Source organism: Mytilus edulis, chromosome 10 (genome assembly GCF_963676685.1).
Source record: "Mytilus edulis chromosome 10, xbMytEdul2.2, whole genome shotgun sequence".
Lineage (NCBI taxonomy): Eukaryota > Metazoa > Mollusca > Bivalvia > Mytilida > Mytilidae > Mytilus > Mytilus edulis.
Window position 1 is genome coordinate 58725309 of NC_092353.1, and position 15322 is coordinate 58740630.

Consider the following 15322-nt stretch of genomic DNA (forward strand, 5'->3'; position numbering starts at 1 on the left):
ACAAGTCCAAAAAAAATTATTATTTTCAAATGTATGCTTTAAACTGTAAACATCATATCTGATTCACTAAAAAGATTAGAAAGTTGAAGTCCGCAGAACAAAAAGGGACACTAAATGCTGCAGAAAAAATGTGTTCCATAGACATGATAGATTTCAAAAACAAAAATGAGTTTTACCGGCAATTGATAAAAAAAAAGTATTAATTCAAATTGATTGTTCAAATTTGTTCAGCGGTGTTTGTGAAGAATTTAAGATAAGCAATCACACCATTAAGGTTATAACCCAAATAGATCACTCCTGTTGCGTTCGGTTTCATTTAAATAATTTCGACAAGTAGATTTAGTGAAATATCATGAATGTGGAACATTAGTTATATAAATACATTATCAAGTACAGGTCATGTACATTTGTACGTGTATAAATAGAATAACTAGGTTTAACATGCATATCTTTTTGGCAAACGTCTTCATAAATGCATAGGTAATAAATGCTTACATCAATAAAATTGAGAATGAAAATGGGGAATGTGTCAAAGAGACAACAACCCAACAATAGAGCAGACAACAGCCGAAGGCCACCAATGGGTCTACAATGCAGCGAGAAACTCCAGCACCCAGAGGAGTCTTTCAGTTGGCCCCAAAACAAATATGTCACTAGTTCAGTGATAATGGACAGCATACTAAACTTCGAATTATACACAAGAAACCAGAATTGAAAATTATACAAGACTAACAAAAGCCAGAAACTTTATTTGTACTGAGTGGATAGTTGTCTCACTTGCAATCATACCCAATCGCCTCGCTTGCAGTACTGTAACACTAGAATATTTTCAACGAAGCCATAATAATAAGAGAGCACTTAGTACTAATGTGTATCTTGATTTTAATTTCTTTTATCAATGAACATGTGCTATAAATAGTTCCTTCTTATTTATATCATCTTAATTCGATTATGATTGGTTGAAAAACAACCAATACCGAACACTTATTATGTTTCCTGTAATGTACGGTGTCAGATAACCCTTATGACAACATAACGTGTTGATATTCAAAGACATTTTGAGATCAAACGGATGTTCTAAATAAGTCCATTTACATGTATTGGAGAAAAAATGCAATTGTAAGTAATGAAGATATCTAGATTATTTTTGATGCATTTCGTTTAACTGTTGGCAGCATTATTTTTACAATATAAAAAAGAAAATATTCATACGAATATTCTTGTTTGCCGGTGACTTGTACACAAGATAATGACAGCAGTAAAACTTTCTAAGAAATCATTTAACTAAAAAAAAAAATTACTCGTAAAATGTAAGCAACTACCCTCTATAAGAGACAGGCTAGCATATGTGTGTCATCATATGTTTATATATGCCGGATTTGTTATAAAAATGAAACAGAAAGAATATAAAAATATTAAAATTTTTATCATCTCGTTTGTTTAAATATTGTATTCTATTTGTAAATTGCATGATACACGTCAAGATATGAAAGCATACTAATCATTGTTCTGTCTGCCATCACCCAGCATAGTCTATATATATGATTATAGGTACTTTAACATTTACGATCTTTGGTCAAAATATAGATAATAACAAATAAAAGAAAAGAAAAGAAAAAATGTAATTTTATTGACATCACCAGGAGACCTTGAATAAAACCACAGACATTCAGTAGGAAAACTGATATTTCAATACTTGAGTCGAGCGCACCGGCCAACTGTGGATTCTAACCTCTCAACATGAGTGCTAACAAGCTAGTTATACATTAGTTCGATTAAGTACACCACTATTCCACCAAATTTCCCATGTGTTTTCTGAAGATCATATAAATTAATCATAACATACACAGTATAAACAAATTATCAATAAACTAATAACGGAGCAACCATCAAACTTCAAGGGGGAGGAGTTGGTGGTGTTTTGTCTCGGTCAGAATTTGTTTAGGGAACATTTTTGTTTTGTTTTGTTTTTCAGTCAAATTATTATTTTATTTTTTTTTCCAAAATTTAACACTTTAAGGAATGGAGAAAATCTGAATTCAGAATAACGTTTGTCATCTGTTTTTTTTTCAATTTGGGGATCAGAATATATTTTTCAGAAAAAAAACCCACCCAACCTTTTTTAAAAGTTAAATGATCGTTCCCTATGAAAAAAACGTTTTTATAATATTTGTATTGATTGCATTATTACCATACAATAGAAATCATAACATTTCATATTGCTTTTTCATTTAATTACTTTGCTTCAAGCATATTGCTGAATTACGCACTATTTGACTTTCTTACGTAATAAATGATCGGCTGATGCAAAACAACCGTGAAAGATATTTAAGTAGTGAAACTAAGTGTATGGACACACGATTTTGGGTAACGCTTCTGTTCTGTATTTATGGTATTAAGGCAAAATGTTCTTTCTTGATATTATATATTATTTGTATAATAGTCGCATGATATCTCTCAAATTACGACACAGACAAATGGCGTAAACGTGGCTGTGTCAATATTTAGATTTCTAGAAAGCCCTTTTTCGTATGCTTCAATTATGAATGATTATTTGTAGCAAACAACGACGCCACTGTCTTCTTTACGCGTTAAATTGCCTAGTTAGCCATATCTTCTCTTTCTCATGTTAAAGTTGTTGTTATGTTTGACTGTGCATATATGTTTTAATGCATATTATGATTTATGTTCCCATATTCTATTTCAGACAAACATTTTTATATAGTTTCTACATTCTGCAACATACATGTAGTAAGTGTTGTCTTGTTCTATATTTAATTATTGTACTTGTATTGAAAGATAATATTGAGGGTTTTGAACAATATACGTTGAGGCAAATAGAAACGTAATCGCTTCATGTATTTTCTATTTTAGGAATTTGACCGGACACATTTACTTAACTTACAGTTGGTATATAGTTTTAATATTCCAACGACAATGTACAATATGACTACCGAAAATTTGAAGTAGTCTTCATAATGTTTTACTTTTCAAATATTAATGTTTTCAAATTCCACATTAAAAAGTGTAGCTTAGTTTGCTAGTATTACCCAATTTTAACGAGATTGCACCAATAAGTGCATATCAAAACTTTCATTTGGATTCTGCCTAATGTGGTTATATTAAGAAGAACATGTGGGAGTTTTTAACATAATTTTGGCATGATGGAAAAGTTCAAACTGCTTTATTCATATGTTAGCCAATTATTATGCGAGGAATTATGAATTGTAAGAACATTTTGATGTTTAAAGGGACACCAAAATACGATGCACTGTGTTTCTGATAATAAATAAATAATCAGTTTACTTCCTAACACAGTAACTATTATTTTTGATTTCTTGGCCATTTTCAGTATTGACATTGGTGTTTGTATTGTTAATATTTGATATGGATCCAGTAAAAACTCGTCCAATTGTAAAATTGCGATAGGCCTACTCACTCTTACTTCTCGAGTTTTTAAACTCACCTCACTTATAAGAAATGAGTGTCTTCTCCTCGTTAAATTTTCTTACTTGCCTATAGATGCAAATGAGCTTATCAATATTCCTTTTGTTGACTTTTTTCAAAAAACAAATGATTTCTTTAATCATTTTTTTTGCCGAGTTTGAGCATCCATCAACCTGAAGAGATTTGAAGATAGGTGAATATGTGCTTGTTGCTTTTTAAACTATCTTACATTAAATGCCTACGTTTGAAAAAGTGTTCCTTTGTGTACCAAATTATTAACTGTTTGTATTTACTAATAGGGATTACAGCACTGACCTGTCTATCTTGTGACGATGTAATTCAGCCACGTCATTGTAAAACTATTGAGCGATGTGCTGCTAACGAGGTTTGTTTGTTTTCAAAAATCTCATAAATTAAACAACATAATATGATTATCATGTCAAACCTATAAATGTTTGAACTCAAATCAGATTTAAACACAGCATTGGCAAAACCAGTTAAAAGTCACTTACAGCACTTAGATCACTTGATAAACATAGATAAAGAGTACATTGCAACATGTGTAATAAGCGGTTTTAATCTTGGTTAAAACACTATTCAATTATTTCGGTTTCAGAATATGTTAGGGGTAAACAATCTAACCTTAAGGTAGTGTGTGAGAAGAAGCAAATACAAGGAAGCTAGTCATCTTCTTTTTAAAATATAAACAAATCCGCAAACCTATCTGTGGGATTAGTGTCACGTAATTTATCTTAATGTGAGATGCTTAATAAATCATTTCTAGCATGTTGCAATAACATAGTTAACATGATACACTTTTTATTTAGAATGAAGACCGCTGTCTTATCACACTGTTAGATATTTGTTTATTCTATCTGGAAGGTTTTATTGTCATATCATAGATACATGTAAATTTAAATTGCGCAAGAATTCAGATTTTGATGTTATAATGTCTGGTTTGTTCACGTTATAGGTGTGCATCATTGAGAGATTTAAATATGATAACAGCCATTACAGCTATAGGACAGGGTGTGGTGTTAAGCAGGTTTGTATCATATTATTTAGCGTTGTTGGGTCCAAAATATCTATGCTATTGTTGCAATGATAAAGGGAATAATAATAAAGAATATCAATATAACTATGATATAACGACAACTAATGACAAATAAAAACAAAAAGCAAAAAAAGTTACATAATTGATTTGAAAAAAAAATATTCCGAACATTGTTCATGTATTCGTTTCTATTATTCAAATTGACATGAAAAGTATATAATGATTAAATGAAAAATGCCTGAAATATGCACCTTCTTGGAAGTAAAAAGTAAATGTTCGACCCGAAAATCTGACAAAACTGTTAAAAAAATAATAATTGACTTTACCTTGACTCCTTATAGACGCTATAGACCAAACATTATATACGATTCTTTTTTTTATCTTCTATGACCCGTTCTAATAAATTATAAATTTATAATAGTTCTTACATTTCCTGAAATATGCATGTACATGTGTCTATGCTTGATCAGATTTGTGGAACAGCAAAGAGATCAACGTCAAGGAACAGTTCCGATTTTGAGTCAGACTTTCACAGTGTTGATGACCTACCGATTGACTGTACACATTGTTGCCAAGAAGATATATGTAATTCAGTTGGATGCGGGGCACCAGGTACTGATGAAAACCAATAATTGATTTATACATAATTATTGGTAAATTTGCATAAGTTATTTTACGGGAAATGATTTTTTTCTGATTTTTTTATAAAAATGTCTGGGTTATCCTTTCTCTTCTATTTAAATATCACTTCAGTGTTAAAAGTTTACAAGAGAGTTTGATGTGCAGAACATTTCTGTTAAATAAAAAGTAATTCCATGTATTGATAGTAAATCGTCAAAGATTTTGCTGGTAATTTGCTTACTTCTGGTGTTTGATGTTGCTTAAACTGATGCGTGTTAAGGGATGACCAGGTATTATTCTTGTTGAATTAAAGATGTTAGAGTCAATTGGAGTGTTATTTTATTCAGTGCCGACTATATATTAATGTATGTAAACAATGACATCAAATATTCGACTCGGTATGTCAATCTTAATGTGCATCAAATTAAAACCTAAATTATGTACCAATTAAACACTCGTTAGCTTAAGCAGTTTTTACCGTATAAGAGTTTCGGCTTTAAAAAAATATGTAAGAAAATTACCAATCGACAGGTTAACATTTGACGGAATATTGCTAAATAGTGATAGTTAAATATTTCAAGAATACATTTTTTATTGATATTCTATAGGTCCACGGTTGATATAATTAAATCAACATACATATATGTAACTTACCTCCAATATATTTATATAGATATTATTGGTTAAAAGTAACACGTGGAACTATGTATATTTCATATATTTGGGGGGTTATCACATAATATTGGCTTGTTTATACATATACATTCTAACAGGGTGTCTATCGTAAACAGTTTCAAATTGAACATACTACAATTGTATGGTTATATACAATCTTACGCTCTATTGTAGATATTTTGGGTTTTAAATAACATGTTTAACTTAGCAATTGATACTATAAAACAGTTTAAAAATCATTCTTATTCTTGAGCCATTATTTAATCCCTTCATACATATCATTTGTTAGATTATCCTACAAACCGAGGACCAGTATGTGTGTCGTGTACATCAACGCCAGATCCGTCCATATGTCATTCCATAGTTGTCTGTGACACTAACGAGGTGAGTTTTGGTAAAGATATATTACCCATGTTTATTGTGTCTTATGTACACCAAATTATAAGTGAGAGGGTCAATTTAATCATATGTTATCGAAAAGCATGGTAATTGCAAGTTTCATTGAAATACATCTTGCTGTAAGTAAGTAAATCTCTCCTTTGATATTAAGCACCACAATTATCTTATTTGATATGATAATAAGATAAGTAATAGTTTCAGTTGAAACGATACTTATCATGTTTATCTTGCATATACTGAAATGAGAAGATATAATATAAGCTGAACTTGGTTCAAAAATTAGATTTAGCTACAACTGCTAGTCAGCCAGTCAGTGGAACGAGAGTGTAGCTTCCAATGAGGCTACCGAGGTTTTTCGGTAAATTTAAGTAGAGCAACAAGAAACATTTAATGTCACACTGATTAACACTTTTTAATAGCTTTTACTTCTTGTCGAGTTTTTGAACTCCATTTATATAATTTGTTATCATTATTTATATTCTTATAGGTATGTTACATAGATACAGTAACAGAGTTTGGAGACACTTTCTTTTCCACTGGATGTAGACGTGCCTCTGTAAGTAATTAAATCGTCTTTATGACTCGAATCAGGGATGGTGTAATTGAAAATGTAATGGTAATTAAGTGTAATGCATTATAATTTTCCATGTAATTGAATGTAATGTGTAATTGAGCATTTTTTCAATTACATTTAATGGTAATTTAATTAATTACATTGAAAAAAGCATGTAATGCTCAATTACTTTTGAATTACATTTCAATTACATATACTTTTATGGTGTTGAAGATAAGGATTTGTGTTTAATAATGTAAATTGTAAAATAATACTTGTTTTTCAAATATTTTTTTGATATATGAAGTCTATAATTTATACTGAAGTTACAATGTATATTAATATTTATTTGACCTACAGATAGTTTTTTTTAATAATTATTTTTTAATTATAAATTTTAAAAATGTGAGAATCATATATTACAAATTTATTAGTGTTAAGTTTTTAAGAAAGATCTTTTAAATAAATAGATTGATAAGTAATTAATCACCTTGTTAAACAAAAACCAAATAAAAAGTGTCACTGTGAAAAATCTTTCTTAGACAGTTCATTGAGAATTCAAAATCACTGCACACAATCATTTTGTCAAATTAGTATACACAAAAGGATTATAGAAATAAAAATTAACAGCTGTAAAAACAAACAGCAATTAATCAGATTAAAATGTCCAGGGGCAATGCCACTGTTACATGTATTTTTATCTAATTAGCAAAATATTGCTAATATTTAGACATTATATATACATTATTTGTACTAAATATTATTTTCAATATTGTGACAGGCACACTTTTTGATATTTATAATGTAAAAAAAATTATTTATGATTTATGAATAATATCTTTATTTATATTAAGTTTAATTTAAATTACTTCATTTCTGAGATGTCAAAATACCCCTTGATGTATTGGCAAGTTAATAGGAACCAATTCCCCCTCCTTTCAATATGATGATCTTCTGATCATAGAACTTCCATGTTCTGATCAAGCAATATCCTCCACATTAACTCCTGTCGAAAAGCTATTTAGAATTGATGTCAAAGTGTTCAGACCAGAGAGATTCAGACTAAATGACAAAACATTAAAATAGCTAATGATTATCAAATGCAACGCTTAACTATGCTTACATGAATATTTTACACATGCATTATTTATACATGCATAATATTGATAAAAAATACCATGACAAAATGTAATGTGTAATTCAAGTAATTACTTTGGTAAAGTAATTGTAATTTAATTTATTACATTTCAAAAATAGTGTAATGTGTAATTGATGTAATTGGTCATTTTTGCAATGTGATGTGTAATTTAATTAATTACATTCCAATGTAATTAACCCCAAGTCTGACTCGAATCAAATATGTTTAACCGAAGTAAACATGTTATTAAAAAAAACAAAATATATTCAAAGGGAAGCAAACTGAAACAAGAACAGATACTTTAACATGCTCCTATTTGTCAATAATCAAAATGAGCTATATTAAATCAGAACATTGTCAAATAGTTTAAGGAATCGGCACGTGAATTAGGAGTTGTGTTATAATGGCCAACGAGAGAACTTATGTAGTGTTCATATGTAACGAAGATAACCAATTCTATGTTGCCGTGTGGTCTTTTCACAATGTGCAAAAGCCTAAACACTATAATATGGAAAACATAATAAAAAAAAACGAATTTGGAATAACAAACTTTAAAGCTTGCGCTCTGAAAACAATTGCAAAATATCTTAAGCTTATAACTAGACAATACGTTATCCAATCAAGTTGCGCGACGACATACAAAAAGATATGCATATTTTGTGCATAAGAACACGAGCGTGTATCCCAGTAATTATGTTAGAACGATCAATTGGTAATTGAAATAGTAAAAGCAATAACAAAACTATTACTTCAGGAATTAAATTTGAAACTATATATTTGTAGCCTTATTATAACGATTTGAAAATAGTGCTTTCCTCCTAAAGATATTTGTCGATTCAGAATGGATAGTTTTTGTTTTTCATATTGTTTCTTTACTTGATGGAAATTCTTACGTGCATTGTAAAATGTTTTAATTCGAGCGTCAATGATACATGCTATGTAGATGAAACCGTTTAAGACGTACAAAGCACTCCAACAAGTCAATTTGGTTTTACTAATGATTTTAATAGAAGTATCAGCTAACAAATCAAATTAAGTTATAGAAATAATTCATCATAGATACCAGGATTAAAGGGGCACTAGCTGTCAAATTCATGGTCACCGATTTGACCCAAATTCTCATATTTGATTTATAACAATGTAAAACATTTATCAAGAGTCTAAAATAAACATTTTACAGAGCATGGGGTAGATAATATATAGGCTCGTTTCGTGTGTATTTTAGTCCAGACGCCATCTAATTAACTATCGATTTGACCGTACAAGCGATGCAAACATAAATAAAGATATGAATAGATTTAACCAACACGTGCTATTGGATTTTTATAGGTCTGTTTGATTTTATTTTTTAGATTAAAAATAGATGTTTCTCATTGTTTTTAACCGTATAAGAATGATTTTATGTGCATCGGATTAGTAATCAAATGATTTACCGTACTTTCACCTTTATTGTTGACATTCTTTTTCTTTAAATAACCGGTACACGTACAATGCATGCGTTGCCAATCTCTAGCTAGGGGTTAAATTGAAGTTCACATGAATACGAATTTAAAGAGGTCGACTAATTCACTTTTCTTTTAGAAAGAATAAGTTACGTTATTTTTTTGTTTGCATTTTAAAGGTGTGTAATCCATCAGTATCACATGGTTTCGGGAGGCGTGACTTTCACTCATTACAACATATCACTGATTGCTGTTCTAAAGACCTATGCAACCGTACGTAATGTCTACTTGACTTTTAAAATATCACATTAATTAGGTATCTTGCATTATGATTTTATCTTTTGAGTTTCAAATGGTGATAAACAAAGGAAAACATAAGCTAGAGTTCCCTGATTGATATTTTCACAATAGCATGCAACGGGTTTAAACGAAACCTCAAGTATTTAAAAAGTTTCCGTTGCTATCGTAGTTTACGGAGTAACAAACTGGAGATACCCTGCAACAAATACACCAAAATAAGAGTCTCTTCAAACGATTTTGATCACTTAAGGTAAATACGTCGATAAAAATGCATATGTGAAATTAATCTCAACTGTACATTTACAGCACTGATTTTCTCTTTTTCTTGTCAATATTTTTCTTTCTACTTTTGGTGTGTCTGTATGGTAATTGTTTTCATACTTTAAGACAGAAGATATAGCTTATTTGAAAGGCATGCCTTCTCATGGTACACGTACAATAAATCATCTATTGTGAAAAGCAGCTGCTGCCGAGGAAATACAATTCTAAACTGTATAAAGCTATAGATATCTTTACAGCCTGGTTGGCGTAATAGTTTAAGGAGCTAAAAACAGTGCATATACTGTCGCCGTAATGTCCCAAAAACATGGATGCTTACTCAACAAGGGTCAACCAGGCAAATTGTAAATCGTATTGTATTGTGCTGAATACCAGTCAAAGTATATATATACAGTTGGTGACGCGATTTCAAATTCGGGAATGAAAGACACTAAATTAAATAATTATGAACACAGCCGAGTTCTTTCTATATTTGAAAAAAAATATGATATGCAGTATATGCGGTATCCTATGACAGTTATCGAATATAGCTATTATGCCATGTCGTATCTACGTACACAGACTTTACCGTCATACATTTACAGTTCTGAATTTTGTAGATAATGTCACTACAACAAAAGATTCTGATGCAGACAAAACAACGACCGTAACAACAACGACAATAGCAGCAACAGCAGCAACAGATGGAACGAAGACGACGCCGGGTAACTACCTTGTTTACTCTTTATTCGCATTATATGTTCTAGGCACAACGACTTTGAGGATAACTTGCATTAAGATCAAAGTCGCAAATTAAGTTTGGGATTTTTTTAGTACTATTCTTTTGTTTGACAATGTCTTCCTGACATTAAAACCCATAAGATATTATAGCCATCTTTGTTTTATTTGTTTTCTTTAATTTTGTGATTCAACACAAACTATAAAACATGAGCAGCATAAGAATTCCACTCGTCGTGTTATTCATGTGGTATCAATCGATTAGACCGATTCGAGTTGCTTCATCTTTAGTATTCTGTTCAATGTTTTCTCCTAGTTTTTGGTGTGGTTCGTGTTGTTTATTCTTTAGTTTTCTATGTTGTGTCATGTGTACTATTATTGGTCTGTTTGTCTTTTTCATTTTTAGCCATGGCGTTGTCAGTTTATTTTAGATTTATGAGTTTGACTGTCCTTTGGTATCTTTCGTCCCTCTTTTGTACACTCTGTTGTTTTTGTATTGTCTGGCAACACTGTAGCATCACACATTGTTGTATGTGTTTTTTAAACCCAAACACATTTCCTATTAATATACATTCTGTGTATGTTACTTCTCTAATCTTAATACTAAAATATCAACAAAAGTATAACAGGCAGACATAAAAACATAACTAGGAATAAATCCTTACCATTTTTCAGAAGTCTAAATTTACGAGTCTGTATCAAACATGTACATGTATGTTGAAATATTTTTCAAATATCTGTATATTTCTGTTCCTCTTATTCCGTGCCACATCCTGCTGCTGTAGGCATGATGCCATAACAAATCGAAGAACAACATTAACAATAATTGAATCATTAGAACACAATGTCTTTGAAAGACAACACATATTATGTATACTAGAATAAGATTCATCTTAAACCTTTTTGAACAAATACTTAGTCAAAACTTGTTAATAACTGCGTGTATCTTCATAATTATTCTGAAATCAACCACAACATTGTTAAATTATCAAATTCAGGAAATTATATTTGTTAACTGTAATTATTATTATAGTAAGTGAATATTAAAAGACTTTACAAAGCAGATCATAGTCTGAAGTTTTGGTAAATTAGTCCTCTCCTTTTTGAAACAAATATAACCAGATTAATAATAAAAAGCACAAACAAAAAGCAATAAAAAATATAATAAAGCATTAACTGAACATAAAAATTTATAAATTAAACCAACCAAATATAACGCACTCTAAAATTGTATGAGAATCTTATTTATTATGCTGAATATATCGATGCAAAGTGTTCAAAACACAAGAAGGTCTTAACAAATGCTTTTATATAAAACAAAGCATCGAAGGTCATATAAAATTTGTACAGAAAAAAAACCACAATTATATCAAATGCATGAATTCTTCTTGTATCCTATTGAAAAGCAATTTCGTGTATAGTTGTTTAATGATAATATCTGTTTTCATACATATATTCCTTTTATTTTTAGATTTGAATAATGACTACTGGCTGATGTTTCTACATATGAAATACGAAACAAATGAAGGAAATAGATCTGAAAGTTATCGACATATCTACATCCTTGTTGCAGCAGAACAAGAAGGGTGGGTTGTCATCGAGAGTCCAGCGTTAAAACAAACTTTAAATAAGACAATAAATCATGGACAAACGGTTATAGAATTGCCGCAGTCATTGAAAACATCAAATATAACTAAAGTAGAGAATAAAGGAATCTATTTAAAAGCCTCCGTACCTGTGTCTGTATTTGGATACAATGAGGAGTCAGGTAATAAGGAAGGATTTTATGTTATTCCTGCTCATAGCTTATCTACAGAGTATATGGCTACGACATACACTCCAATGAGAGGGAGTTTGATTGGCATTGTTGGGACTGAAGACAATACAAAGTTGAATATTCTGCTTAAGATGACCGGCAGTTTATCATACAACGGACATAATTACTCAAATACCGACATTCTTAAAGTAGAACTCAATAAAGGAATGACTTTTATTTTATCACATCAAAGTGATTTGACTGGAACATATATTAAAAGTTCCAAACGGATATCCGTTATTTCAGGCAATCAGTGTGCGTTTTACACTAATGACATACATTGCGATCCATTAAGAGAACTTTTAATTCCCATCGACAAATGGGGTAATGAATTCATCGTTCCTTTCCTTAATTTCAAAGATCCTAAGGGTATTTTACGAATAGTAGCTAATGATTCAAACACTCGCGTTCTAATTGCTGATAATACAACAACAACAACACGGTCTTTATCTAACGGAGATTTCCTTGACGTTAAGATGACAACTGAGGGTCCGTTTTATGTGAAATCAGATCGATCTATACAGGTATCAATTATTGTAAATGGGGCATTTTCTCGAAGTAGAAATGGATTTATGTCGTTAGTGCCTGCTTTTAAGCATTATGACCGTGTTTATAAGTTTGTTATTCCTAGTACCGGCATGTACGACAATTGCTTAGATCCGTATACAAGGAAAAAAACACGTTTTATTGTAATTACCGCGGAGTCATATGTTATGGATAATATTTTGTATGACAATTCTAGGTTACCGGTAAATAGTACTGTAAGAAACATTCAACTTGGTTATAAAATTTATTCCACACTAATAATACCAGGAGAAGGAGGTTACCATACGTTACATAGTATTCCAGAAAGTTACAAGTTTGGAGTAATCATTTATTGTGCATGTTATTCTGATGTTTATGGATATGGATTTCCGGGTGGGCTCAATCTTAATTGGAATACATTTGTGTAGAACTTATTTTGCTCAGTACGTACATTTGATTGATAATTACATTAAAATTTGTCCTTTAATGTGTTCAATCAGATATATAGTTTAGCCATGTCAATCGTAGGTATAAACATCTAAAATAAGAATGAAAAATTGCCACATTTGGACTCTTACATTTATGTACTACACATACAGTTTAAACATACCGAGTTGAAACGTATTGTTAATAAAATGAATTAGTACTTATTGTGTTATATTTAAATAAACAATAACACAAAAAAAAGGCGGAATGTGACTGTACTCTAACAAATTTGGATAAATAAAACAGTCAATGTCATGTAAAAAAAAAGTCTCTACCGTCGTGTTGTTCATTGTAGATATACACCTTATCGCTAATCCAGGCTGGCTGGACGCTTGAACTTTTGACGCATACAACAATGAGGGGGATAGGACCTTTATCGGGACTGCGGGATCGGGTGTTTTTAAGCTCGGGATTTCGGGATTGACCCTTTCGGGATCTGGGAATTCTTTTTTGCGAATTATGGGACCTCGGCATTTTGTGTTTTAAGCCCGGGATTTCGGGATTTCGGGATCAGGACCCCTCCTATTCCCCCTCAATAATCACTTTTCCATTGTAGCGTCAGATATTTTGTTTTATGACTTCAAAATTTTACGGGAACCTGTGTGATATCCAGTAAATGCGGACAAATAGCGATAAGGTGTATTGAAGAAGACATGTGGTATGATTGCCAATGAGACAACTATCCACAAAAGACCAAATGACACAGAAATTAACAACTAATAAAAGGTCACCGTATTGTATTCAACAATGAGCAAAGCCAATAGAAAAACACGAACAATTAATTTTAATGGAAATCATCAAACACAGGTTTTTTTTGGGGGGAGGGACCCTTCAAACCTTATTATGAACTTATTTGAAATCAATTCTCATAATAAAGATATACAGATGCATATTACGATTCAGCATATAATAAAGCTGCAATAATTCTGTCTATAATGAAATCAAACAAAGTTAAATTTTTTTACCCTTTTGAACTCAATGTAGGCCAATTTAAAATGGGGCTCATTATTCAAAAAAGTGATTCAAAGCAAGAAACCCCAAAAATTAAAAACTTTAAATTAATCCCATTGAAATTGGTTAAAAGATTTGTATTTGCTTTCAAATGAAATATTTCTTACTATTGCGCAATACTGTGCTATTATGCAATACTGTGCAATTTAAGGTACCAAAAAGTTTGAAGAAAAAAATATGAAGTTAGTCAGCTATTTAAAGGCTCCAAAATAAAAAAAAATGTAAAACAATTCAAACGAGAAACTAACAGTCTGATCAGTGTATATACATAATACACAATGATGAAAGAAAAACAAATATGTAACACAGCAGCAAAAACACGTTCTCATCTAGAATTAGAAATTCTCACTAACGGTAATTTGTCATAATTCGTACTCAAATAGGTCGAATTATTGCTCATAAGACAAACTTATGCAAAAAACGAGAAAAATAAAGGAAAAAACACATTTATGTTTTATCAAGCACTTGGAAATCGTGAATCTGGCATATTTAACACCTGGTGTATGCTGAACTGAATTGTAATAAATTAACTTGCATTTCTCAGGCCTGGTGTATGCTAATGTCTACATTTAATTAATACATTGCATTTCTCAGGTATGTATGCTAGCATACGCACCTGGTGTATGCAGAACAGCAAATATTGAATCAGATGTTGTATTTCACAAGTCTGTATGATAGCATACGAACCTGGGTGTTCAAAAAAATCCTTTGCGTCAGTATAGTGGACTATAGTTGTGGTTTTACTTTATTGCCGATTTCGAGTTTTTTTTTTTAAAACTAAAAGCCTACCACTGACCTCTTTATTTTCTCCCGTTGGTAAACAGAAAAGCGTTAATTTGCAAGGCAAACCGGTAAAGCG

General features: G+C 30.9%; 1 protein-coding gene across 1 annotated transcript; it reads left to right on the forward strand.

Moving 5' to 3' along the window:
• The first annotated feature begins 1026 nt into the window (after window positions 1-1026).
• Window positions 1027-13616, forward strand: LOC139491574 (uncharacterized). The gene is made up of 10 exons (XM_071279328.1): window positions 1027-1119; window positions 2708-2751; window positions 3747-3832; window positions 4421-4492; window positions 4972-5113; window positions 6087-6181; window positions 6684-6752; window positions 9509-9602; window positions 10508-10612; window positions 12097-13616. The coding sequence occupies exons 1-10, from the start codon at window positions 1112-1114 to the stop codon at window positions 13392-13394; spliced, it is 2013 nt and encodes a 670-aa protein (XP_071135429.1). The 5' UTR covers window positions 1027-1111; the 3' UTR covers window positions 13395-13616.
• The last annotated feature ends 1706 nt before the right edge of the window (window positions 13617-15322 follow it).

What these genes read in the sequence shown, in the direction of transcription:
- LOC139491574 (XM_071279328.1), top strand. An exon ending in AGCGATGTGCTGCTAACGAG is followed by an intron (nt 3,833 to 4,420) that starts GTTTGTTTGTTT and finishes TTCACGTTATAG; the next exon opens with GTGTGCATCATTGAGAGATT. An exon ending in TTGTCTGTGACACTAACGAG is followed by an intron (nt 6,182 to 6,683) that starts GTGAGTTTTGGT and finishes ATATTCTTATAG; the next exon opens with GTATGTTACATAGATACAGT.